The sequence below is a fragment of the Xylona heveae genome (assembly GCF_001619985.1).
Source record: "Xylona heveae TC161 unplaced genomic scaffold L228scaffold_9, whole genome shotgun sequence".
Lineage (NCBI taxonomy): Eukaryota > Fungi > Ascomycota > Xylonomycetes > Xylonales > Xylonaceae > Xylona > Xylona heveae.
Window position 1 is genome coordinate 366,866 of NW_017264201.1, and position 26,467 is coordinate 393,332.

Sequence of the window (26,467 nt, forward strand, 5' to 3'; positions counted from 1 at the left end):
ACGGCTCTCTCTTCTCTAATTACTACAATTACTACCTTGGCTGTGGGGGGGGGAGGGCAACGGGGGAGATGAGTGAGCGTGAGATGTCCTACCGATGCCAAGGATTTTTCTTCTCTCCCTACGTCTTCCTCCTCGCTCGTCTTCCGATAAAAGTCAAGGACGGCAATCGCAGCGGGTCTGGTGCCTGCAAAGAGATTGGAGGGCCAGGGCAGTCGTCTTACCGGAGCACAACGCCGAGAGCGCACCGGCTCGTTTAAGGTAAGGTTGGTTGACCTGGATTCTCAAGCAAAACTCTCAGAGCCGCCCCAATCTTGGCGTCTTCTTCTCTACCAAAGATATATTCCATAGTATGTTAGTCCGTCCTGACGTTTGCAGCCTCGCTGGTGTGCCAAGCTCATCCCCACTACGGGGGTTCATCATGCGAGGAAAAGGATTGGACACCAACGACACATTCATCCCCCCTTGGTCTGGGATCCTGATCATCATAAGAATCGACAAGCGATCCTGTTTTCTTTTGTAGTTGGCTTCAACGCCCCCACCCCTCTCTTCCCTCTTTCGAAAATCATGAATGAAGGCTAGTAGAAAAGCGTCCACAGCGGTGCATGTTATTTCGCTCCTGCGCTTGGCTCAGCACAAATTGCACTCTGTTACTCTTCCTACCGTACCTGGTTCCTTCGGCTTTTAACCCTAGTGGGCGCGGCACAAACTCTTCTACCGTGCACTACGTTCTCGTCTCCCAATTTGCTTTTTTACCTGTCAAGGTGAACTGAACCAAGCGCGCAAAGAGGCCTTCTCGGCACTTCTACTCGTAAACGAGCTTGCAATCCCTGAATGACGTACAAGATCTGGTCTACGTGCAGCTTTACGGACATCACCTAGCTGGTGAAACAACGCGGTCAGACCGCATCGAATCTGAGAATGGTATCTGGTGCCGGCAAGAGACGTTGCATGTTTGAACCTTGCCCGTAAAGTGATAAAGTACTAAACTTCCTCTTCACCAAGACCTCTTCTGTCTTTTTTGGGACATTTGTCGTTTGTTTTTGGGTCTCCCTTGAGTCCCTTGTCGACAGAACTTGTCGGCCCTTGCCTTTATCCGTTTGCTGCGGTTTCGAAAGTCTTGTCGGATGCCCCCTGACTTCGGCTAAATCGAGAGAGCGGGGATGAAAGTGAAGAAAATCATAAATTACTCGTAATCGGCCTCTACTTTAATTTTGGGGAGCCAACGGGGCCCCCGCCAAGGTGGGCCAACCTAGTCCTGAGGTCACCCATCCGTGGGATACTCGAGGAGCACTATTGCGACCATCTGACCGAGTACATTATTATTACCCGCCGAAGAAGCGACCCCGCTGAGCCACATCGGCCGCGCGTCAGCACCATAACCACAATTGTGGTAATCACCCGCCTTTAGCAACAAGTCGAACATCTTTCTTCATCTTTTATCTGTAGGACGAGACATGACTTTGCCGAATCTGCGGGACACAGGCTAAGCTTTTTGGTTTCCCAATAGTGCATAAATTGTGGCGTGATTAATTGATGTAATTTGGGCCTGAACCAGAGCCATAGTCCTTCTGACATGAGTGTTTTGACACCAAACTACCTGAGGTAGGTAAGGTAGGTAGAACCGTGGAAGCTAAATTTTAATCATCCTCCCAATCCATTGTTCGGTGTGTTTTGATCTCTATTCGACTCAGCATCACCGACAACAAATCATGGTTTCAAGATTCCACACCTGTCAGTCTTGCTCAAGAGTTTTGTCCAAGCAAGAGGTCCAGAATGCTTGTCTATTGTCCAGCAGGCATTGACTTGAACATTGGGGGATACCAGCTCGGAAGGCTCAGAAAGCTGCCAATAAATATTTTTATATTTTATCACAATACTTGTATTCTATAATACTTTTCCCTAGCTTTTTTTCTATCGACTATTCTTGCTTGTTTTATCGTCCAAGTACTTGAAGTATTTGCCCTTTACTTTAACAAGTAGCCTACATGCCTACTATAAGAATTAAATGCTATATAAATGAGAACTATTGTCTATAAAAACACAGATTATTTTACAACAAGTGTTGATTTCTAGTCCTGTAGAATAGAGAAAGATTTGTAGTGGTAATACAGTAATTTTGCTACCACTTTTCCCCTAGTACTATATGCATGTCCAATAATGATCATCAGCTCCGCTCAGCTCCGCTCAACTCCATCCACCATTGAACACTTTGCACCATTTAACAACGTATAAATTTTAGAAAGGAAAAAATATATCACCGTCAATTCTTCTGTTTCTGCTATTTATAGGCTCATTCAACTATTGATTGTGGTCGACCTTTATTATTGTACTTTCTGTCCAGATCCAGGTAGAAGCATAATGCATCTTGACGGTCAAGAGACCAATTCATTGCTCATCTATCATGACATGACCCCGGCATCACATATCAACAGATAGCACTCAAAGCTTCGTGCTTTGATGTAGGTATGTCAAAGGGACCCTTACTACTGTCACCTGCCCACATGGGAGAACTTGATGTATTATTCTTATCAACTCCGAAATTTTGCCGTGGATCACGGCCCCGCACTTCAGCGACAGATGATGAAAGGCGCCTAGTGCCAAGCCTAAGACTTCACACCTTGACTTCTCAAGACATTTCATACCCGACATTACTATCTATATCTTCCTCACAGGATGCGTCAAGCTTACACAAACGACCACTCAGACTCTGTCCTTCGCACACACGGCTGGCGCAACGCCACCAATTCAGCGTCCATATAATTGGTTTGCAGGCGGTCGACAGGGTAGCTGGGCAGGCATTGATTCTTCATGAAGTTCTCTCCAATCACAGAGAAAGCAAACAGGCCAAGGAATAGATCATTCTGAGAGGCTAGACCATTTAGCTATTTACTACTACTATGTATAAGCTATTAGAGAGGATTTTATACCAAAAGCTTTAGCAAAAGGAAGGCAGCAAGCTGTACGACAAGTGATGGAAGCCGGCAAGTTTAACATGAATATTTCTGTAGGACCGGGAAGCGTAATAGTAGAGTTGCGTAAGAATGAATCAGGGAACCTACCCAAGATCAGAAGAGCGCCACTGGCGTTGAGCTACACCGTCGCATGGCCACAACCACATGGGCTCTCGAATAAATCTTTGGGACACTCGGGCTGATTTGAAACGGCACCGCTCTGCCTTAGGGAAGCTACCACAAGTGATTCAGAGGGCTGATTTGGAATGAACCACTGTTTTGGTGACGGATGCTTAACTAGAAGGGTGGATAGTGAATCTGGGGTACCGGGCGAGACAAGTTCGTGGAGCGAGCCGGATCGACGTCACGGTTGATTCTCGCGGATGATCCCGGTCCCTACCTGCCAAGTTGTGGCTTGAACTGCACTTGGCTCGACGTCACCAACATGCTGCCTTGTTTGGCGGACCCCAATCTTACCTTGTCTCATGTCCCACCACCAGCCTCTCCATAATGATCTTCTCAAAGTAATACTTTTCTCAAATTTAATCTCATTCTGCTTTGCACCCAAGCGTTGGCTTACTATTGCATTCGCTTGTTAATTTCTCGCTGTCGTTCAGGATTGAATTTCCGACTTCATCTCATTATCGTTAGCCTTGTTTAACTTCGCATTTCCTGCGCTTCATTTGACCCTCCCGAGCTCTTTTTCATTCAATATTTCCAAATAATCCACAAAATGGCCGAGAAGAGGGAAAAGGCTCTTCATGAGTGCGTGGTGAGCCAAGTCCTCAGTTGTCCCTCGCAACACTGACAATTATTCGCTTTAGGCTCTTGTCGAGGACAATGGTTGACATCTACGTCGGTCCTGAGAACACACATTATATTCTTCATGAGAAACTGCTCTGCTACCGATCGCCTTTCTTTGCCAGTATCTTCTATGATAAGAGTAAAGATGAAGGTAGGAGCAAGGATCTTGGTCTTCCTGACGATGAAGAAGGTCCCTTCAATATGTTCGTTGGGTGGCTCTACAGTGGCATCCTTCCCGTTCCGGAGAAGGAGCAAGACCTTGCCGCGCTCTTCGAGGTGTACCTCATGGGCGAGAAGTGGTCCATCGATCGCCTCAAGGAGACTGTCGTTGAGACAGTGAGGACCTTCTACCACAGCACTGGGACGTACCCCGGATTGCGCCGTGTTCAGTACATTTATGCCAACACTGCCGATGGTTCTCCTATGCGACAACTCTTTGTTGAGAGCATTGCTCGTTTCCTAACGCTGAGCGAAGAGATTCCTCAGCACTGGGCCAAAGCCTTGCGCAACAATGGCCCTCTGGCTGTCGATATCATTCGAGCCATTCATGACTGGCACATCGAGTCACGGAGCGTCCCTGACCCAAGAGAGGCCTCTGTTGATCGAGGTCGTTCGCCAGGAAATATTAAGCTCAATGGGCATTTCAACGGCGACGTGGCCGGCCATGACAAGCCCAATGGACGCATTGAAGTTGATGAACATATAAACGGAGACAGCCAAACCAATGGTTTGAACGGGATCGAACACTCTTGAGTAGTATTGTCACAAGTCGTACATCGATATTGGAGACAATATATTTCTGGTTTGGATTCTCTTTTCGAAAGCGGCATTGTGGAGCGTTAAAGCATTGGCATGATCTAACCCGACTGCGGCTACCCAAATTGAAATGGACGAACTGAATTGGACTTCTAATCTGCGCCGAATTCCACCCCTCATATACCTTGCAGGTACTGAGATCTTTTTCTATCGATGTTCTTTTCTGGTCAATCTCTGTTTCTTTTCTCTTTCAGATGCCTTATTGGAGGGGTGGATATATGATAATTTTTGGGTTTGACGATTTTTACGAGACATTTTTAAACAGATTCATATACATCCTATTTTCTAGTGTGCCAAACCCCTAATCCATTTGCCTAATGAGCTTCTCATCACGTCGCGAACCAATTTTCCTGAAGCTCCTACGCCTTTGGGGATTATTATTTCAGTCTCGGATCCCGACTCTTATCGTAACTATTCTGCATCGGGTTATTTCTCACTTCCGATACGCCGGCAACATTTGTCGCATCAGCCTGATCGTACGTCCCACCAAAGCCGCCAACCCTACTTTTTGTCCGCTCCGCAGCTTCACGATAAATACGCATTCTTCGCGCAGCCACTCGATCATGCTCACTCATCATTTGAGCCGTTCTGAGTACCACCCGCGCCCTCTTGTCCGCCGGCGATGATACATCCCGCGATGAAGTCATGAGTTCAGACCGCAATGCTGCTGCTGACTTGACCATTGGCTTGGGAGTGTGCCTCTCCCACCTCGTCCCGAGCATATCGGCGACACTCCGAGTGTCGTGGTTCCAGGAAGATTGCTCCGACGGGATAGTAGGCGCGCTGGTGCGTCGGCCAGAGTTGTTACTTTTATTAACCTCCTCAACGGACGCATTTGAATGGTCTCGTTCGTTTTGACCTGGAAAATGGCTCTCTATTTCTGAGCTCTGGGCTCTGTTAGACTCGTGGCCGAGGCCTAGGATGTTGCGACTATTTATGTTGATTCAGCTCTAGTGTCCCATATTGAAACAGTGCTTTGAACTGTGAGCCGCAGACTGGTCTAGAGAATAAAAGAATATGAAAAATAATATATAGGACTTAAACGATGCGAAAGTTTGAACGGTAAACAATGTAAATTCTAAACCAACCGAATTGATGCATCGTGTTGTTCAATGTTGCGCATCAGCGCATCGAGCTTTGCAACGCTAGTTCCATTCTCTGGGCGGTGTATGTCTCTGGTGATGACCGTGTGGCCATGAATGTCAGCGCAATCAGTATTTATTATTCATTTGGATAATTCCGCAGAAAACAGCACATGCTAAATAGAGCTGGTTTTTTGGGCGAAAGCGGACAATCTGAGAAAACAAGAGGGACAAACGCTCATTCAAAATTAAATATAACAACTTGATCCAGGCTCAGTGTTTTGGATGAGGGAGATTAGACATTCCCATGTGGAAAGTTGTCACGCATAATGTATTTGTTATAGAATTCGAAAATGAATCACTTACGTGGGAATAGAAGTACAAATGGCCCGTTGTATGGTCAACTAACCGCGTCAGAAAACTGCTTGACGAAGAAACGGATTAGGAGTGAAAGTCAGCCTCACGTTTTCATCTTCAATTTCACCCATGTTGATAATGGAGAAGGTATAAAGTGCTTGGAGAGATCTTCCTAGAGTACTACAATTCCGGATGGATATGAAGTCGTAGCGAGAACCCTTTCATTGAGCGGCAAATCTTGTTGTTTGGGTTTGAAGCCCAGGATGTTTATAGGATTCGATAAATCACCATTGGCCCGATTAACAACGCAATTGTCTAGGCAACAATGCGCTGGTAAAGTGTAATTATAGGTATACTTTGAAGCTTCGAATTGAGCGTTAGAGTCAATGGGCGATTTTATGGTTCATACATGCCTGAAATTATAGGTCTACCCATAAATAAACATTGTTTTGGAATGTATCCAAGAAATATGAAAACTTCACGCCTTCCATAGGATCAAACATGGCTTTTCTCAATGCCACTGGCCACCTGTCTTAGCAAAAATGGTTTATATAGAGAGTGGGAAATATATATAGTAGGATATTATTTCACACATATATACAGGGTTCTATGGTACGATCATCAACGCCGTTTTCTATACCTCAATCGCCTCGCATATTCTCGGAGCACATTGAATATAACTTTTAGGGCATCTTCTAGCCTTGGATCTTTTCGCCGTCGCATCCATAGGAATAATACACCTACAATGATCGTATCTATCAAAAGATGACGGATAGATGTGCCCATGGCCCATAGAACGAAGGCTACAAGCGGGGGACGCTTCTTGACGCTGCGGCGATGAGAAGACTCGATCTGTTCGCGCAGTGCTGCAATCTCTGCCGTAATTTTAACCAGCGCTTGCTCCACTTGCCTTCTCCAGTCCCGGTGGGGTCTGCGCATTTCGTCAGTGAATTTTCGTCGAGCAAAAGAGCCGCTTTCGTCCCTTTCTGTGACATTTTCATATTCGTCGCTGTCTATGTCGCTGATATCAACGGTTTTGGCCTCCACATATTCTCGGAGCTCATGTCCTTCGTCATCGCCAGGTGAGACAGGGTTGAGAATCTTCAAGCCACTCTTTTCCTGTCCGCTCAAGCTCTGTGCGACTGGAACGTCATTCGTTTGTAGAGGTGGTGATGAAGATGAAGACGGCGCATTCGATTTGATTTGGTCCCAAACGAATTCCAGCTCTGATACAAGTTCCCGGGCTTCTCTGTAGGCAATGTCAGTTACATATGCATTTAAAGAATTTCTTCGGAGAACGACAGAAAGTTCTCCCCTTAGGTTTCATTCGATCAGAGACATACGATGTAGATGAAGCATATTTATGCATAGCATCAATCAAAGTAGAAATGTAACGCCGCTTGGCTTCCGTCTTTGAGAGTCCATGCTGTTGATTCCAGGCATCCCTGGGAGTTGGGTTAGGACTGGGCATGTTGCTCGTTCGAGGTCCGACTCAGCCATACCATTTGGCCCGCTCTGCGCGTTCCTCGTCATTATCGCCAGCAGGTCTATCCATTATCCCAACGACATTTCCTTCTAAATTTTCAAACAAGTCATGTCAATATTTCGCGCCATTGAACTCAACGAGGAAACCAGAGCATTGCGCTTCGAGATCTCACCTACCCATACTCTGCTTGTACAAGCCATATAGTTTTAAACGCTCCGCAGGCGGCGGTCGCGCGGACCCCGTGCGGGGAATCTTCTTGACCGTGCTAAGTGCATGGACGAATACTCGGTCTGACGCAGGAACAACCATTCAGTTATCAGACTGTATTGCCAATAGATGGCGATAGAATATATATGCGCGACAGCCACGATCATTTGGATTACGTACCAACAGAATCTGACATGCTTCTCAGCGCCTGACTGAGAGCTTTCAAAAGAGTTATACCTCAACATCAAGCTTGAACGGCCCATTTGAGGCACCGTCGATATACTGATTTTGAGCTTGGTTATGCAAGACCCTCGGAAGTCTTAACGCTTGCCGATACGGCCGCTACATCATCGGAGCCGAGGCGAATTCGTTCGTTGGTTCCATCCGAAAGTTGGTGAAATAATGATACAACTCAGACCCCATTCAGCGATTCCTCCATTGGAGATTTTTGACCGAAGACATCAATCGAACTATTACGCCGAACTCTCCCATTTTCAAGTCAATAGTTAGCATCATGTCTTTGAATATATAGCTTTCAAAATTAAAATAGAAATCGAGTTGTGAATGGAGCTAGCCGTACATGTGAACAACAAGTAACAGCCCAAATGTATAGAGTCTGTGAATGCGATGTGAACTGGCTCAATCGGCAACACAGTGCTAGAAAACTCGAAATAACATAGTCTTATGCTTTTAAGCTGACCACCTATCTGGCGGCACCTGGAAAATCAGAATAGTTGTTGTCTACTTGGCGGCTTGATTGGACAAGAACAGACCTGAAAATACTCTTGGGAAGCAGTAGAAGTTGATATTTGTAGAAGAGATCATTATGAAGAATGGTTACAAAATTTACCTTTTCAAATAATATCTAGAACCGCTAACAAAAATCTTACACTGGAATCTGCCCCGCCATGACATGTAAAATCACGCGTATTAATCTGGTATTGCTGTACAAAAAACACTTATCGATACCCACGATGGGAGAATCTTAACACGCAAAACACCGCAAATGCAAAAGATGTTTGAGACATGGCTCATGTCCTAACCCAGAATCCTCGAACAAAGCAAGTAGAAAGAAAGGGGTCGTCTCTTTCGAGATCGCCATTGTCATAGCCTTATAATGACGTCGACACAGGGAATATTCCATTCCCGTCTGCCAAGTAAACGTCTCATCCATTCGACCCCAAGGCCTGTCCATTGCGGGTCAAGCTCCACGCGCTTCTTCACTCCTTCGACGGCTGCTCCGGTAAGAGAAGAGGCCGTTTCGTTGATCGCCTGTGCGAGGAAAGATGCTTGACTCATTGTCATATTTGACGCATTTAAGGAATCGTTTGCGAACATGGGCATTGAAGCAGGGAGTGGCGAGGAGAAATGGCGAGGTTCAAACCAATTACTGCGAAGATCCAGAAAGCAGTGGTCCGACCAGTAGCATGAAGATACGAATAACATGAGTAGAAGAAGAGAACAGTATACGCAGGGTCGATTCAGGAAATAAGTGGAGACGAAGAACATAAATATGAAAGCCGGAGACGCATTGGTCGGTATGAATAGAACGGGCAACCAGCTATCTTACAAGTTAGATAATGTCACTATCAGTGCGTAATCTGTTTCAAAGGCACTCACCTCCGAAGGCAAAACATTATGGTAAGATCAGATATTTTTCTTCCAAGCGCGTTTGGATTATCGAACTGCCACTGCGCTTGGTTGCAGTGTGAAAGTCGTGGAGAGGATGGATTCACCGGGTGGTACTGGCGGCGAGCAGGTGAATTCGGTCCCTGTGGACCTATTAAATTCCGGTACTCCTCAAAGCTCGAGAAGAGTCCAATAATATTTTCAGGCCAATTTACTGCACATTCCTTCGCTGCAGAAGACAACCGTAACGGTCCATCTAGGTAAGGTCAGTAGGAGCTGTCACGGCGCCTTTCAATGGATCGAACGACAACCTTGCTTGGTTGCGATAGAGATTCGTATAGAGCGCCGTAATTACAAGTGCTTGGAAATACGGTCGTCGGCTGGTGCCAGCGAAGCTTCTGCGGTTAAACGTTTTAGCGTGAGGTTGTTGTGTGCGTGGTGCTGAGCTAAACTCCCACTCAAACCTCTGTGGGCGTCATTCATCTCACAACTCATCGGGTCTGCAATTTTGCAACTTCATCGTTCCCCCGATTTCCATCTTCCATCCTTTCTGCTAAACCTCCTACCCCCCGTCTCAGCTTGCTGAATATCTCTTCTCATTTGCTTTTCAAAATCAGAGCTTTTGGCCTTAGGCTTTTTGCCGTTGGCAGCTCTATGAACTGGGTGACCTTGCTCTACTGTCTTCTGCCAAGTTGAGCAAGCTCTCTCATAATGGCAGATCCTGGCGGCTTTGATACGGCTGGAAACAATACGATTCAGTCTCTGTTCGCTCAATTGCGGGCGAATCAGCAACAGCAAAATGCTTCTCGTGGCGTTTCAGCGACGCTGCCTCAAGCTGATCCGTATGCTCACGGCGGATTTTCATCGCAGCAGTTGCCACAGCACTCCACTCTATCTCATGGCTATCATGCTCCGACTGCATCGTCTCCGATAGTCTCTCCGCATCCTCAGTATCCTCAGCCGCGACACCATTCAGCCATTTTAAGCCCAAATCTCCCTTCCCCGGTTGTTGAAAGCCATGGATTCCCCCCTGGCCAGTCAAACGCTGATCGAACTGCGAGTTTGCTGAACTTGCTCAAGTTTAATCAGCCATCATCTGGTGGACAGGAACCTGGCTCAATTGCTTATCCTCATACGCAGGTGGATCGGAGGGCGTCCATCCAACATGCCAGTGGTCGACCTCAGCATGGGAGAGAAATCTCCGCATCCGATCTTGTGGCTTCATTCATGTCTAAATCGGGACCTCCTGACACTCAAAATCCTGAAGGAATGCCCCAATTGCTGCCGAAGCCTCAGACTGCTGCGGAGCCTTCCAAACAGCCAGACAATCCCCAAGACTTTCTACTCAAGTTGCTCAATCGTCCCAAGCCAGCGCAGCAAGAGTCCGCCCCTCCTCTACGGAAAGAAACATCGTCGATCAAATCATTGGAGAATGAACCTCCTGAAGGAGCAGTCAATAGGCTTGCTGCGAACATTGCCAATGCCGCCCCTAGAACGACGTCGCCGCAGGCTGCAGAGGAGCCGAACTCTCCTAAGCTAAAGAATCCTCCCCTGCGAATCTTTGGGGAAGACAGCAGCTTTCCCCAGCCGTCGACTTCAGAAATTGAACCAGGCTCGAAAAGGACCTCGTCTCTGTTCACCTATGTCAATCCATTTGAACAGCTTGCTGCTTCTTCGCCACGCAATCGCACGCCAAAGATGGACCAGCCCAGGTCCGGAGCTGGCACCCCGGCGATCGGTATTCAAAAGCCAATTCGCGACGACGCTGTCATTGCGGTGAATGGAGACGATAACAAGCGGAAAAACAACGAGATTTCTAGCGGGCCCTCAGAACCGTCCGTCGAGAAGGCGACGAATGTTGATGAAGCTCCAGCCTCCGTTGCTTCGCCAGCGCCTTCTCTTCTTCCAGATGGACGAAGTAAATTAGAGGCTTTGATGGGGATTGGAGCCGATACTCGAAATGCAGCGTCTGTAGCGGGCGCTTTGAGCGAGGTTGAGGGACAAATTGACCAGCAGGTCGAGGAAGCTCTGCTGAAAGCAGAGCAGGAACAAGAAGCCAATGACAATGAAACTCTCAAACCAGAGAGCAGTACAGACTTGAAAGCATCTGACGAACCGGAATTAGAGGACGAGCTGCACGATCTTGCCGCTGATGTCAAGCAAGAGCTGGAGAAAGAAGATAACAATGGTGCGCTGGAAGAGGCCATGCCAGCCCCGGTCGCTGAAGCTGTCAAGGACGTTATCGAGGATCTCGCTCATGGTAATGTGGCTGATAGCTGGGAGAGTGCCGATGGTGGGGAAAGCACTGCGGAAGAAGGACAGAAGCGGATCGTTACCGTGTACAACTTCCCCATGAGACCTTTTGTCTCTATCACTATCAAATCGAGTCACCAGCAAGCCTTGCAGTTGCGCCAGGATTCCGTCATGGATATTGCGCGTTTAAAGAAAGAGTTTGACCAGGTCGATCGAACACTGGCTACTTCGACCAACAATTTTATAGTCTACGCCATGTCAAAAAGCGGCGGCCTTCGAATCATTCGACAGGACGATGGCAAAGACAAGCAGATCTTCCGTACAACACAAGACCGAATCTTTTCTGTCACCCTCTCAACAGCTCCACCTGGCTCCCCAGCAGCGGGCACAGAGGCTGTTCTTGCAACGGGAGTCAGCGGCTCTGTGTACTGGACTACCTTGCTAAACCCTTCTGAAGATATCTTTGAGGACGATGATGTTGGCAGCAAGGGACTTGTTCTCCCCCCAATGCCGGCTCATGACGATAATACATCTGGTGGCCAGCTAAAGACCAGGGCGAAGAAGAGCTCGCGTCATCCCGAATATTTTGCCATTGGGCGAGGACGATCTATTCACGTGGTTTGGCCGCTTGTTGCGGGCTCCTCCAAATATCTTGTCAAGGGCAAGAGCAGGATTGTGGACAGTGAGAAATATTTCAATGAGCGTTGTTTGAAGATTACTACAGGCAAAGCCGGCAAAGATTTTACTTTTAGCGAGGATGACACCCTGATCGTCTCTCTAGACAAAGCTGGCCGCCTCCGGTTTTGGGATATCCGCCCACTTGTGGACCCAATTAACGGAACTCAGACGAAGATCGCACCTATTGAAGTCAAGGTTCCACTGATGACGCTTTTCACCATTGCACCTTCGGAAAAATCTTGGCCAACGTCTGTTCTTTTCGTGGACAAATATCGACCTTATACCAAGGGCATAGCATTGCGATACCTGCTAGTTGGCATGAAGCAGAATCATACATTCCAATTGTGGGATTTAGCTCTTGGGAAGGCAGTCCAGGAATTGAACTTTCCTCACGAGAACGAATCAGATGCTATCTGTAGCGTGTCTTATCACCCGAATTCTGGGATCATCGTCGTCGGACATCCCACACGTAATTCGATCTTCTTCGTCCACCTCTCAGCCCCAAAGTACAACCTCCCTGCTATGAGCCAGGCAAAATACATTCAGAAGCTTGCTACAAGCGATGACTCTATCCCTAAGCCGGACGCCACGGCAATTATGAGCGGTCTGAGGGAGGTGTCTTTTGACTCCAAGGGACAACTTCGAAGTGTTGATATGCTACCTACGCCTGCAATATCCTTGGACGTATCAGACAGAGAAGATCCCGTCTTGTTTGAGCTCTATGCCATGCATTCCAAAGGTGTCACCTGCCTTAACATCAAAAGAGAGGACCTTGGATGGAGCAAAGAGAATAAGGTACTTCGTCCTGTGGATGCCGAAATCGAGGGCGTTATTTCGGTGAAAGATCTTCGAGACCTGCCTCCGGTTGTTTCAAACGAGGCGCCATCAACAGTCTCTGAGGGCCCTGCTGTACCTTCAACTTTGCGTACTGCGCCAGCTGGCTCGAAGGGCCTTCCGAAAGAGATTGTCAAGAAGGAGGCGCCTCTAAGTCCTCGGCCCACCACCCCTTTGACATCCGAAGCCACCGTGATTGCATCCACTCTGGCGAGAGTTGAGAGCAAACAAGATGCTGCACGAGCCGCTACAATGAACGGCAACAGAGACATCGGCGGCGGTGACAAGGGCGAGAAACGGAAGAAGAAGCGGGCGGAAGCCATCGCACGTGGAGTCGATCAACCGAGCTCTGCAGTTACTAATGGAGAAAATACAACGCCTTCAACTGAGCCGTCATTGAATTCGTTCATGGCACCGGCAGATGCCTCCAAGATGAATGCAAAAAATGCATCGGAAACGATTGGTAGTCCTACGCCAAACATCTCCAGTCGACCTGTGGCTGCTGAAGAGTCTATCAATCTTGGCATATCGGGAGAATGGCTCAACAAAGAACTTGTGAAAATTGAAAAGGGTGTGTCAGCTGAATTTGGACGCGTTCTAGGAAGGGAGTTGGATGAGATCTACCGCCGTTTTGATGCGGACAAGCGAGCATTGGATGCTGCGTCAGCTGCGAAGCACGATGCGGTGTTGCGTCTGGTATCCAGTACACTCTCGGAGAATGTCGAGAAGAATCTGGCTCGAATGATTGGAACAAGCATTGAACAGGTTGTTCTACCTTCGGTGGCGGACACTGCAGCGGTGACTTTGGATCGCAGACTTTCAGATGGACTTACACAAAATCTCCACCAATCAATCCCTCTTGAATTGAGACGGGCCCTTCCCGATGCCATTGCTAAAGCGCTACAAGGGCCTGAAGTACTACGGGCCATTTCGGATCTGGTTGCCGGCAGGATAGCCTCTCAAGTTGAAAGCGAGTTCACGTCAGTGCTCCACAATACAATTACTCCGGCATTTAAAAGTCTTGCTATTTCTACAGCACAGAAAATGGCCGGAGATGTTGAGAGACGGGTTGGGGAACAAATTCGAAAGTCGGATATACAACGCCATAATGACAGCCTGAAGATCGATCAACTAACAAACCTTGTTCGGGGTCTCTCAGAGACAGTACATACCATGGCAACGGCGCAGTCAGACTTTCAGAGTGAAATCCTGAAGTTGCAGCGAAGCTTGGTACAAAACCACGACGAGTCGACGGCCAGAACTGCATCAGTTGAACATCGTCACCCGAGCTCTTCCCAGGCGGAGGAGTACGAAGAAAAGAGCGAAGAGCAACAAGAGCTTGAAACCATTGCTTCACTCATGAGAGAAGGAAATTTTGAGGAGGGTACTATTCAAGTAAGCCCTTTTTGTTTTTCTTCCAGACGCAGATACTAATAGGCATAAGTGGCTGCAATCTTCTCACCAGGCTGAGCTCTTTGATCGCTTCTTCGTTCGTTGCAACCCTGAATACATGCGTTCCTTGTCGCCTCTGGTTACGCTGTCAGTTTCAGCCGCGGTAACATCTTCTCTGAATGATAATTTGTTGGAAAGGTTTCACTGGCTAGAAACTATTTTCGCTACGCTTGATACTCGAGTGAGTTTGTGGACCCCATGTGAAATAAGTCTGCAATGCTTACATATTCCTCCTTTCAAGGATCCCGATATTCTTGAGGTAGCTCCGAAAATAATGGATGTTTTGAGTCAACGGCTCGAAGGACTCTACATGCGTATCGCTGAGACGAATCCGCATGACCCTGCCTTGAGGATGATCCCGCCTTTGGCTCGACGGGCCCGTGACCTCAAGTCCACTGTGGGATGATGAGATTCCAGGCAATCTGCCTTGAGGCTTGTCAAAGTTGAGCCATTTTTTATATCAGTCCAACTGCTTTCCCTGTCCGCTCATGCTTAGTGAGCCCGTCTAGGTTGAAAGGATGTCCCTATTGCAATTTTAAATTCGAACCGATCTTTACCCACTGGTCAAGGGTCATTTCGGTGGTTCGATCGGGCATTTTGACGATTCTGAAGCGCTGCCATCATCGGGTACTCTCACATTCACATTTACCTTCCTGTGTGCTCTTCATTAGGCTTTGTCGACCCTGAGAGTGATATTTATTCGGTGTTCTTGCCTTGCAAGGCTTCTCATAATATTTAAGGTCGGCGCATCATATTCACTCTGATACTGTGGCGTCGCCTGCGGGATCGGAAACTTTACATGATATCTCTCTCATGGTTTCTTTTCTTTCAATGGCATTGTGCACAGCTTTTCTCTTGCGATTCTCTTTTCCTATCTTGTGCGAAATCATATCGAGGCGCATGATCGTTTAATTCTCATGTACTTTGTAGATAAAAGAACACGCTTGTGCGTTTTATATCAAAAAACTGAATGACATAGATGCGATGATCTGAAATCTCCCAATAAGCCTACATTACCTTTGACCATAAATTGATTTTATGTTGCTTGCAATGTTACATGCTTCTAGAACAAATTCTGAAATCGATATAGGGAAGAAAGCTTATAATTGCGCTCCATTCGGGAGCATCTGGACTCAAAAAATCCTGAAGAGACAGCCGAAATTATCAAATTTCGCAATGAGTAAGCGATGTATGTAAGTGTGATGAAGAATGTTGGGAAATGGAGAATATTTACAACAAGGTAGGCCAAAAAATTGACTGGATAAGTTCCTCGTTATGGTGGTTTGTCCTCGCTGTAGCAAATACTCCATAGTTATTCAGCGTGATTTACTACCTAGTTACACGGCTAGGCGAATTGTTTTATCACGTGGGCTGTCCTTAATTATAAATCCATTGCATAGCGCTGGCTAACAAGGCAAACATCATGTGAATTTTGCTGCGAATTATATTCTATCGTCATCCATTTATCATGTCTTCAGAAAGCGTCGTATCTGAAAATTATCGTATATTTGAGCAATTGGAATGCTATCCTTGGGGAAATGATGCAGAATTTCAAAGCGGTCTTCTGGCGATCCTTGGGCAGAATCCATCACCGGATCAAGCTCGAGAGTTAGAGATCCGCGCGAAATGTTTTTATTTTTCACGGTGCGTTTGAACCAGCTTGGTTTCTTAATATACTATCTAACTTGATTTATTAATGTGCTTTACTTAGAAAAAATAACATGGCAGTGGATTACGATGAATATAAATCGTGGCTAAACTTACGCACTTTACCATCCGCGGGGGATAGTAGTATTCAGCCTTCTAATAGCAAAGCTTCGCAGAGTCCTATAAGCTCGGCTTCATCCACAACTGTCCCATCTCATTGCCCACCTGCACCATATCCTCGCTCATTCGAGCAGATAGTTGAGCTTATTACAAATGGCAGGCCGATTCCAGGCATCCAGGAGATACCGGATACTGTTTTGGAAGGGCAAGAATCTCGGAGCAAGGCTGTCCCGCGAAAGAAACCATGGGAAAAATGAACATTCACTGTCAATTGGATTTATATTTTCCCCCTCATATTATGACCATGTGAGCTCTACTGCATAATGTATCCTGCTGTGTGGGGCGTTGTATTGCCTGGGTGCTAGTGAGACAAACGCGATGTCAAATTGCAGATGATGGGTTGCCGCGTTTGCTGCCAAAAATAAAAAAAAAAAAAAAAAAAAAACCGAAATTCTCCATTCTACGTCTTCATATCGAACTCCGCAGCATAGCTCTCCACGTTGAATCAACCTAGGGAAGGATCTTCGCCACACGGAATCGATAAAGATCGGAGTTTCCTGAAGTCCAGATAACTGCATTAACTACTAATAAAAAGGATGGCAACCTAGTCCGTCCATATAAAAGAGAGAAGACGAGCATGGAGACCTATTACAGGAAATTTTCAGGAAATACACTAGAAACGACAGGTGACGATCAAGCAGAAATGAGTGCAATGGCTAAGGTCCGAATCTCCCTTTTCCAAGAGCATAAGGAAGCAGCCTCTCATGCGTAAAAATTAGTTCAATCCTCTTCCTTGTTCCACACATGAACGGGAGAGCTGACCCTAAAATAAATTCAGTCCATACTCGTGCGGCAAAGACAAAGTGTGGTGGATGCCAATAGGTATTATGAAAAGAGAATTCATGAGAATTACCACAAATGAAATCTCGATAACGCAGCAACGAAAGCAAGATATATCGCTTGGACTCGGGCTCAAGAGCTGAGCATGTCAGGCGCAGGGCGGAAAAAAGCTCCCGGCTTATCGATGATCAGGAACAGGTTTCAGCACCACCCCTAATAGCAAGGACCAAAACATTTTGGCAACATGAGCGCGCTTGATATTAATATTACCAGCTGTTTCAACGATAAGCCCCACCTAAACGATTGAAATGCCCATATCTGTTAGTTTGAGATCCGGCTGGGCCGGGTCTTGTTGCGAAAGCGGGATTGCAACAAAGCATTCCGACTCGAGATCCAAATTTGGAACCACGCAGAGAAACCATATGCTTTCTGTAAGATCGTTAGCGACCTTTCCGGTTCCACAATTCAATAAATAGAAACCATACCGGATATGTGTGGCTACAACCTCGCGATGCTGTGGATTCGCATGGGTCAAGATGTACTGTATCAGATAATTTCCGTACTGGTCACTTGCTACTGCGCAATGTTGTTAGTGAATGTTTGACCACGTCTCCTGGCCAGAATGGACCCACTGTCGACTAATGGGATGCGAGGACGCTCAGGGCGACCCTCGCATACACGTTGGAGGTAGCGTTCCAAAAAATCAGGTCCCCCAATTTTAAGGCACTTTTCCACTACCTTTGAAGCAAACTGATCCATGCTGTATTCAGTAACGTAGCATAGGACATGCTCGATCGCGCAGTTGCGGTCCGCCGGTGATCCATGCTCGCAGATATGTTGAATACACCAATTTCCAAACTGTCCGTGAGCCACTATATCAATATTTGCCAGTACCTCGTTGATACATGGTCGCTATCCTCGTCAGTATATCCATAGTGTCAACTTGGACTTATCCATACCTTATCTTCTTCTAGGCAATTTTCAAAAATATTCTGGACCACTAGGCTACCTGTCTCTCCGAGAGCAACCTCATGCCACATGCCACGCAAAGCTTCATTGACATGCTTCATAATCTGAGGAGGCGGTCCGCTCCAACGAAGCTCGAACAATTTCTGCCAGACGTGACAGGCGTAACGATGAATCACGGTCTCCGGGATCCGACGAAGGAGTTCATGAACCATGATCGCTTTGTATTCTTCTGGGACACAGTCGAAGGCCTTCTGAACCACATGGCAACCGAAGGCGTCCATGCTCAAATTGAGGGTGTTGCCTCGAATTGCGTTCGCGATTGCAATAACCTGTTCTGGAGTTCCATGCTCGAAGCAGCGTTGCACAAGAAAATTTCCGAATCTATTTATCATCAAAGGATAAGCTTGTGCAATTATGGCCTCTACTATTTCGAATCTTTGATCAACAGTGCCAATCTTAAGTTTCTGCTGTAAGAAAATTGAGGCCTGTTGATCGTTGTTGCACACAATTTTGTCAACAATATATTTCCAATTGCAGATGACATTGCGGTCGAGGAGCCGACGGTAGTTCAGGGGTTCCAACGGCGCGACATAGGTCTGACCAGGTGAGGAAGGTGTCTATGCTCTTGTCAATAACGCTAGGACGTGTCCAAAAATTTCGGGGCTCCTTACCTGTGCATTCCATGAACTGGATTGAATGTGAGATGCGTTGAAGTCAGGAGCTGTAGGCGACAATGGTGTACCGATTGGCCTTTGCTGGTACGCAACATGAGCTTGATACATACTTCCAGGCTGATATGGCGTACAAGGAGGGCTGATTCCATCATTGTTAGCTCCAATGTGATAAGCAGCCCAATCAGTATGACGTTGTGGCAATGAGAAGTTTGCTCGGCCATATTGACTCTGACTTTGGCGAATGTGATCTTGCCAGTATTGATTTCGACTAGTCATGAGGCGATTATCAGCGTTATAGGCGTTTATATATGGATCAGGCAATTGTCGTTGATGCTGCTCGGCAGTACTTAGGGCTTGTACTGATGTTGACACTGATTCTGCTTGGTTTGCCCAGCTTTGAACAGAGTCTTGGCTCCATTTTAGTAACGGATTGGCATGGCGTGCCTCGGAGGTTGGGGAAATCGCAAAGACACATGCGTTCTTGTGGGGATTCGCCCATGCTTTCTGAGCATTGTTGTGTAATTCAGCGGATAAAGATTCACTGGCATCTGAATGGCTGTCGTCGGGAAATGTCCACATGTTGTGCGTCCCTCCAGAAGGTTTTGTAGAAGCATTGAAGGCGGAGCGTAATTTGTTGAGTGTATATTCTGTTCCTTCTCCTTTGAGCTGGACGTCCACGTCTAAAGACGAACCCATAGCTTGTTCCAGGGTATGTTTTGTAATGCGGGTCTGAGACAGCTCTTGATCCATCTTCGCAATTCTGTTTTTGGCAATCAGGAGCTCTTGTTTCAGACGAAGAAATTCCACAGCATCAACCGGTTGAGGATGCTCAGAATTCGTGGTTGGGGGAACGTGATTTTCAGCAAAAGTATTTGCGGCCGGAGTGATTGTAACAGACCCATAGGAGGATCCTCCGTCGTGAGAATGCAGCGGGTTGTTGCTGCGGTCCTTTGATGTTAGAGCTTGTTTCTGCTTTTGAATAAGCTGCTGTTGTTCAGACAGCCTTGTAAGCAGTTGCTCAACCTTAGCCTGCTGCAACTTGACTGGAGACTGGGCCTGTGTATGATTTGTCTTCTGCTTCTGACACTGTTAGCACTTGTTTATCGTACATTTTATTGATCAAAATTAACCTTAGAAACTTCTGAACGAATACATGGTTGTGCTTGTTGATTAAGCAGCTTTGATGTGGTCAACGGTATTGTCCCATCGCCCACGGCCTCATTGCTTCTTTTAGTAGCCTTGGATGAACGTCAGGTTACGAAATTAACTTTGAGGCTAGACTCTGGTATGTACGGAGGGCCATTCACTTACAAGACTGTCTGATCTGCATCGAACGCTCGAAGCTTCATCGAGCTCTTTTTCGTCGTGAATATGGAATTGAGCAGGAGCCTTCGCCCCTCGAGTTTGGGATGAGACGGCGGATTGGAGCGTCGTCATTTTGTCCTGTCGACCAATTCTCGAGGCACTAAGCCGAAAAATAAGAGACGTACACGCTATTGGGTAGCAGCTCACTTGTAGGCAAGAAGATGGAGATGAGACGCGTATCGGGGCTATGATGCTTGGATGGCAATCACAAATAGAGAAACTTGAGCAGTGTGAAACATTGAAACAGCATCAAAACAGAGCTCTCAGCAAGGCCGAACAAAACACTGTGGGTGCGAGACGTGGTAGAGACAAAGTGTTGGATGCAATGGTGAAGTGCCAAGTTGGGAAGGGTCCTCGCGCCCAACTGTCAGACGTGACTTCCAAAAGCAATTTTAAGACAATAGGTTGGTAAATATGATATAGGAGCTGCCTACTTGAACCAAAACGCGTAACCGAGACATTTAGCAGTTCTTAACACGGCACTCCAGGGAATTGTATTCACTACCACTTCAAGTGTACTTGGTAGTCCAAGAAAAGTGAAAGAATACCTTCCAACGCAAGTTTTATTCCCACCCAGGAAATATCGGATTCTCAAACCCGAACGTAATTTTTTAAGCTTCACTTAAAGTAGGATTCAGTTGATATTTCCCACTCATTACCAAAGAAACCCGCAGCCAAGATGCCATCCAAGCCGTTGTAAGAGCACTCCCTGCTCAAGAAGATGAAATCTGGTTGTCCGACGCCGGTCAGAGTCGGGAAGAGACGAGAGGCGCGGCGGAGACCATCTTCGTCGAAGCCCCAGATGACGAGCTCGAGAGTATCATTCCCTGAAGGCAACAGGAATATAGCGCCCATGCCTTCCTCCAAGAGGTACATGATTTCTCTTTTTTCGAACTGTATCGAAAAGTATTTCCCCTCTCTAAGTCTTAATGGATAAGTGTTTAGTTTAGGAAACCTATCAACACCCATCGCCACGCGAATCAAGTTCCCATTCTCGGTCCAGGTTTCGAAACCAAACTCTCCCAACTCCGTGTCCGCTCCAAAATACTGGAACAAATTACGAGATATTTGCAAACCAATCTTATAAGTAGTCGGGCTATGAGAACTAATTCTGAAGCGTTGTCTTGCCCTCATAATGGCATGGAGCCCCCCCATTTGGCGGGGCCGCCTCTCTCTGGACGTCCAATTTGGGGAGCAAGAGAACTTAAAGGAATCAGCAGATCATACGAGCGGAATGGGATAGAACCAATACCGTCCATGGACTATTGTCCTTTCTCAAAAACCAAAGATAAGAATCCCCTCCATCTCCGCATAGACCGGTATTTATATGCAGGCTCTGATCGTCAATAATAAATTCAGCTTCCTCGAGGCCGGAGCCTTTTGGAGTAAATCGGAAACGCCGAATATTGGTTGTGCGAATTATCAAAAGCTGATCGACAAGACGAAGATCAACTTTAATATGACCGAATTTCCCAATGGTCTGCAACTGTTCAACCCGGAAGCCGTGCCTCGATCCCATGTCTCCTGGATCAGCCACAGTTATGGAGAAGTTACCCGGTGAAAGATGCGAGGTGTGCGAGGGGTGAAGATAGTGTTGGTAGAATTCTTTGAGAGCTGGTGTTGTCATAATACCTTCAAACCAATGACCCTCCCTCGAAAGTTCGATGTAAGATGAAAACCAGCGGTGTTCTTCCAAAAGCTGTCGCATAAGTCGCGAATGATAGGCAGGCACATTATCATCCTGGCCTCCATGTTGTTGCATGATCGGGATACCCTTGAGATTTGCTAGTAATCGCTCATGTTTGTAACTGCTCAGAGCCGATGAGATCAAAGCCATAAGGCGGGGATCTGCAGCATGCCAAAATTGATATGGTACATAGTCTGGGACCGTCATCATCTACTCATGTTATGCTTAAATATGCTATTGAGTGTCTTACTTTCAATCGACGTATATCCCGATAGTGGTGCAGCAGCAACAATATTGTCGGGTCGATGTGTCAGCACATGCCAAGTTCCTTGACCTTCTGCGGTCAGATATATTATGCCCTTGAGGTTGCAATACCTGGAGGAGCTCACCTCCATTTGAATGTCCATTAACTAGCCATCTCGAGACATCAACCCCAGATCCGTTCCAACTAACTGAAACTATCCAAGAAGACAAAGCACCAATCGCGGCTTCAGCGTCCGCCAATCCCCAGGCGTCTGGTCACAGTTAGCGAAAATTAGATCCTTCGTGGCAGTCCTTACGCCAATCATCACCGCTCCAAGTGGTGACTCCTGAAGGCATCACAAGCCAGGCGCAAATGTCTGATAAATTGTCAAAAACGTGAGAGAACTCGGATTTCGCGATATCTACCCCTGCTCCATGTAAGCTGAGTATGAGTGGTAAAGACGCTGATCGTCTCTGTGAACAGTTCAACTGATAGTTCGGTGCTCGAACAATGGCATATGATACTATCCCAGAGGGATGAGAGAACGTAATTCGATGAGGATCTAGCCGAGAAATATGAGAAAGCTTGTGAGTGATCGGCGACGACTTTAGTATCGCCCGTTCAGATCCTTTCAGATATGCTATTCGAAAAGAAAGATCCTTTTCGAGGGGCCCATTGAAATGTATTTCAAATGCCAGAGGTCTGGATTGTCCCGGCGCCAGTCGGAAGGGCGATCTTTCACGTAGTGATATTTGCAGTGAGCTCTTGTGGACATTAGTCAAAACAAAATTGCTTGTGAAAAGCTTCTCAGGCACCCACGGTCATAGATTCGACACACTGAACAGTGAGCCAGTATGGACTTTCGTTTCGTAAAGTAACCGAAACTAAATGGCTTGATAATTTATCGTCAACTACATCTGGTGCTAGAAGATGATCTGCCACCACGGCTAGGTCACCAGCAGAAATTTCGGCGTCGAGAATTAGGGTCATTGTAGGGTTGCTGATTCCGCCCATCAACCGAACGTCATAAATTAATCGCACGTCAATCCGATGGGGACCAGGATTGAGCGATAAAACAATCGGTGCTCGTTCGTAGCCGTAATAATCCCCGCCGAAATAATGTTCATCATCGACCCAGAGCTCGAGAATATTCTGAATATTTAGAATAACAAATTCCCGACTTTGTGAATGGACATTCAGCGTGCCGCGAGCCCATGCCTGATACTGATGAGCCGCCCAACCGTAAACATTTTGTAGCAATATCCAGTCCACGTTTGGGAATCCAATATGAGAAATGACACGCAATTTGATTGGATCGTCAATGATACAGACTGCAGAGAAATTGAACCAACTTGTTGTGCCATTGTATGCCAGCGAACTGCGGAATTTCCTTTCCTTCTTGTAAGATAGAGAGCGGAATCCTCCGTAGAGCTCCAAAGGATCGGCGCCCCAGGAGGCTTCTGTGAACAATACGAATCAGATTCTATGACTAGCGCAAACACATCAGTTTCCTTGCCTCTTGTGCCTATCTGAAACGGTCCAAGGACCTGCCATTCCGCTGAAAAACTTAAATCAGTTGATTGGGGAAGTGGTAGTATCTGTTCAATAGAAGCGTTGCAAAAACATGCATGAAAGCAAGACAAAAAAGTAATAAGCAGCTGTAAGCATATCATAATTACGCATGGAATCCAACAGCTCCTAGAACATTGACTATTCGTACAGTCATATTCCTTCCATGAGAATCAAATGACCCAACTAATGGTCAATGTCATAGCTTCTCAAGGCGTCCAGGATAGTGTAGGTCGGAGTCTGTGGTGTTACCCGGCTGGAAGCGATTACCATACCTTGGCCCCTTGGAACGAGGGGAGGTCGGATGCGATGTGTAAAAGTTTTTGAATATTAGATAACCTTGCGCTCTAGGAATTTCAAATAGGGGAGCAACAAACCAGGGTTATACGATTGCACTGAGAGCCAATATTGTAGCCGGTCCTTTACTCTGTTGCTATAATTTGTTGCTGAATGCAACAATACTACACCGACTACACCGAACAACCTCCATCACTGCCGTTGGCAAGCACCGCATTTCCAGCTCGAACCGTTTCCACAAACTATACATTCCAGAAAAACAAATTGCGCACTCTACCAACACTTGGTTTCCATGGCTTCCGTCGACCTGGATTATACATAGCGATATAATATCACCCTCCGTTTTGCTTCAGAAGGGCGACTGACGATGACCTCTCTCGCGATTGAACAGCGCGCTTCAACTTCGGAAAGACCATTGGCCTTTCAGCCTTCCGATAATATAATTATACCTGTTGGCACCTCTGAGACGCTCTCTTCTTTCCCTCAATTAGATGTTAAGCAGACTTCATTCCCATCCGACACAGACGTAGAGTCTTTCAAGAATGATGGACAGGCGGACCTCTGGCAAACTCGCAAAGACAATTTTATGCGCTGGAACGAAGAGGGACATCGAGCAGTCGGCGGGCATGGCAGACAGAAAAGTCTGAGCGATGCCCTTAAAACAATTCGCACGCGGCGGGGCAGCGTGAGCGCCAACGCACACGAAATTGCGGATGCGCTCAAGGCCCCTGTGTCGCCTCGATTGATTGTAGGACATATCTTTAGGCAATATCGAGCACAATTTGGAATAAAACTTGCTGACTACATATAGTTCCTCTGCCTCGTTTGGTACCTTAGTTCTGCGCTTACGAACACTTCTTCGAAATCGATTCTGAACGCATTCGCGCAGCCGATTACCCTGACGCTTGTGCAATTCGGATTTGTCTCGTCATGGTGTGTTTTCCTAGCTTATGTCGCGCATCTAAACCCGAGCTTGAGGAACGTAATTCCAGCGCTGCGCCATGGGCTCCGTTATCCCAGCAAGGATGTCATCCTGACAACGCTACCTCTTGCAGCCTTTCAGGTCGGGGGCCATATTCTAAGCGCGAATGCGACATCGAAAATTCCCGTATCATTGGTGCACACTATAAAGGGGCTTTCTCCTCTCTTCACAGTCTTGGCTTACAGGGTTCTCTTCAAGGTGCACTACGCTACGTCCACGTATCTTTCGCTCTTTCCCCTCACGCTTGGAGTAATGTTAGCATGTTCTGCCGAATTCTCTGGAAACTTCGGAGGAGTTCTATGTGCATTTGGCGGTGCGATCATATTCGTGACCCAAAATATTTTCTCCAAAAAGCTTTTCAATGAGGCGGCCAGGGCCGAGGCCGATGGCCAAAGACAAAAGAGCAGAAAATTGGATAAGCTCAACCTGTTGTGTTACTCTTCCGGCCTTGCTTTCGTCCTAACATTCCCATTATGGCTATGGACCGAGGGCTTTTCCTTGCTGGTGGACTTCTTTCATGATGGTGCTTTAGCATTATCCAAGAATAGTGATGCTCTGGGTCCATCCAGGCTCGCCGCCGAGTTTTTCTTCAACGGAACGTTTCATTTTGGACAGAACATCATAGCATTCGTTCTTTTGTCCGCTGTGTCCCCTGTGACTTATTCCGTCGCAAGTCTCGTGAAGCGAATATTCGTCATTGTTGTCGCAATAGTCTGGTTCGGCAACAAGACGACTATTATACAAGCTGTTGGAATATCTCTCACATTCATCGGGCTATACCTTTATGACCGCTCCAGTGATGCGACAAAGGGCCGTCGCCGGGCGCAATCAACTCAGCGAAGAGTAGAGGGTCCTCTTTTGCCGCTCACCAAAGACCGCAAAGGCAGAGATGGTGAGCCAACAATGGAATCAGGGCAAGCTACTTCCTCAGGACAGCTTTTTGGCAGTCCACACGCTTTTTCTGGTGTCAACGGAGATGGGAAGAAGCTGGATGGAGCTGGCCCGGGACGAGCACGGGCTTCGAGCAATGCTGCGAGTTGGTTGCCTCCAGGTACGAGGCAGGAGCAGACCTGGAAACCAGAAGATACCATTGCACCAAGGGCAGACCCGGCGCCCTGGACAGATACTACAGTTGCGTGAAGGCATGCCACGGCGTTTTGTTGGGGCAAATAACATAGATTTATATTCCTTGTAATAGTATTGATATCTAGAAAGTTGCGTTCAAAGTATAGGCAGCATATTTAAGGAGATTGTCCCGTGTTGGTTCGGTAAATGGTGATTACTGACCAGGAGTGGGATTGGGTGGATGTAGAACCGTCGGTAAAGAACTAAAACCTCATGGAGCTTCACAGTTGTGAGAGCTCTGGTTGGCTCCAGTAACGGCCCCTGGAGATATTTCCGTGCTCTTGGGCGCGTAGCAGAGGAAGGTGAGGTGGTGCTCGCAGGGAGCTGCCAGACCAACCTACAATAATCGCGCCCGTGGATGAGTATGTGGAAAAAAAAAAAAAAAAAGAGAAAAAAGTT

The 26,467-nt window shown here is 46.9% G+C and overlaps 9 protein-coding genes across 9 annotated transcripts; 4 read left to right on the forward strand and 5 right to left on the reverse strand.

Moving 5' to 3' along the window:
- Positions 1-3,684: 3,684 nt before the first annotated feature.
- Positions 3,685-4,508, forward strand: L228DRAFT_269944 (hypothetical protein; the record flags this gene model as incomplete). Its single annotated transcript, XM_018335344.1, has 2 exons — positions 3,685-3,716; positions 3,776-4,508. The coding sequence occupies 2 exons, from the start codon at positions 3,685-3,687 to the stop codon at positions 4,506-4,508; spliced, it is 765 nt and encodes a 254-aa protein (XP_018186200.1).
- A 440-nt stretch (positions 4,509-4,948) lies between these two features.
- On the reverse strand, positions 4,949-6,141 carry L228DRAFT_240421 (hypothetical protein; the record flags this gene model as incomplete). The annotated part of the gene is made up of 3 exons (XM_018331239.1): positions 4,949-5,501; positions 6,020-6,057; positions 6,118-6,141. The coding sequence occupies 3 exons, from the start codon at positions 6,139-6,141 to the stop codon at positions 4,949-4,951; spliced, it is 615 nt and encodes a 204-aa protein (XP_018186201.1).
- A 277-nt stretch (positions 6,142-6,418) lies between these two features.
- Positions 6,419-7,992, reverse strand: L228DRAFT_262574 (acyl-CoA binding protein). Its single transcript, XM_018334430.1, has 5 exons — positions 7,884-7,992; positions 7,673-7,786; positions 7,513-7,585; positions 7,354-7,455; positions 6,419-7,259 (listed from the first exon to the last, which is right to left on the reverse strand). Exons 1-5 carry the CDS (start codon positions 7,897-7,899, stop codon positions 6,632-6,634), a joined length of 933 nt encoding a protein of 310 aa, XP_018186202.1. The 5' UTR covers positions 7,900-7,992; the 3' UTR covers positions 6,419-6,631.
- A 719-nt stretch (positions 7,993-8,711) lies between these two features.
- L228DRAFT_176229 (hypothetical protein) lies at positions 8,712-9,657 on the reverse strand. The gene is made up of 2 exons (XM_018329516.1): positions 9,324-9,657; positions 8,712-9,264 (listed from the first exon to the last, which is right to left on the reverse strand). The coding sequence occupies exons 1-2, from the start codon at positions 9,338-9,340 to the stop codon at positions 8,808-8,810; spliced, it is 474 nt and encodes a 157-aa protein (XP_018186203.1). The 5' UTR covers positions 9,341-9,657; the 3' UTR covers positions 8,712-8,807.
- A 151-nt stretch (positions 9,658-9,808) lies between these two features.
- L228DRAFT_176235 (hypothetical protein) lies at positions 9,809-15,210 on the forward strand. The gene is made up of 3 exons (XM_018329517.1): positions 9,809-14,492; positions 14,542-14,730; positions 14,791-15,210. Exons 1-3 carry the CDS (start codon positions 10,044-10,046, stop codon positions 14,953-14,955), a joined length of 4,803 nt encoding a protein of 1,600 aa, XP_018186204.1. The 5' UTR covers positions 9,809-10,043; the 3' UTR covers positions 14,956-15,210.
- A 751-nt stretch (positions 15,211-15,961) lies between these two features.
- L228DRAFT_222754 (hypothetical protein) lies at positions 15,962-16,722 on the forward strand. Its single transcript, XM_018330306.1, has 2 exons — positions 15,962-16,193; positions 16,261-16,722. The coding sequence occupies exons 1-2, from the start codon at positions 16,018-16,020 to the stop codon at positions 16,571-16,573; spliced, it is 489 nt and encodes a 162-aa protein (XP_018186205.1). The 5' UTR covers positions 15,962-16,017; the 3' UTR covers positions 16,574-16,722.
- A 338-nt stretch (positions 16,723-17,060) lies between these two features.
- L228DRAFT_232276 (ARM repeat-containing protein) lies at positions 17,061-20,395 on the reverse strand. The gene is made up of 7 exons (XM_018330591.1): positions 20,111-20,395; positions 19,930-20,037; positions 18,797-19,876; positions 18,116-18,742; positions 17,789-18,068; positions 17,642-17,732; positions 17,061-17,585 (listed from the first exon to the last, which is right to left on the reverse strand). The coding sequence occupies exons 1-7, from the start codon at positions 20,234-20,236 to the stop codon at positions 17,435-17,437; spliced, it is 2,463 nt and encodes an 820-aa protein (XP_018186206.1). The 5' UTR covers positions 20,237-20,395; the 3' UTR covers positions 17,061-17,434.
- Positions 20,396-20,782: 387 nt separating this feature from the next.
- L228DRAFT_284603 (alpha/beta-hydrolase) lies at positions 20,783-23,649 on the reverse strand (the record flags this gene model as incomplete). Its single annotated transcript, XM_018336243.1, has 7 exons — positions 20,783-21,367; positions 21,417-22,045; positions 22,102-22,185; positions 22,241-22,366; positions 22,412-22,859; positions 22,915-23,555; positions 23,643-23,649. 7 exons carry the CDS (start codon positions 23,647-23,649, stop codon positions 20,783-20,785), a joined length of 2,520 nt encoding a protein of 839 aa, XP_018186207.1.
- A 365-nt stretch (positions 23,650-24,014) lies between these two features.
- On the forward strand, positions 24,015-26,326 carry L228DRAFT_249434 (putative ER to Golgi transport protein). Its single transcript, XM_018333089.1, has 2 exons — positions 24,015-24,709; positions 24,773-26,326. Exons 1-2 carry the CDS (start codon positions 24,329-24,331, stop codon positions 26,081-26,083), a joined length of 1,692 nt encoding a protein of 563 aa, XP_018186208.1. The 5' UTR covers positions 24,015-24,328; the 3' UTR covers positions 26,084-26,326.
- Positions 26,327-26,467: the final 141 nt, after the last annotated feature.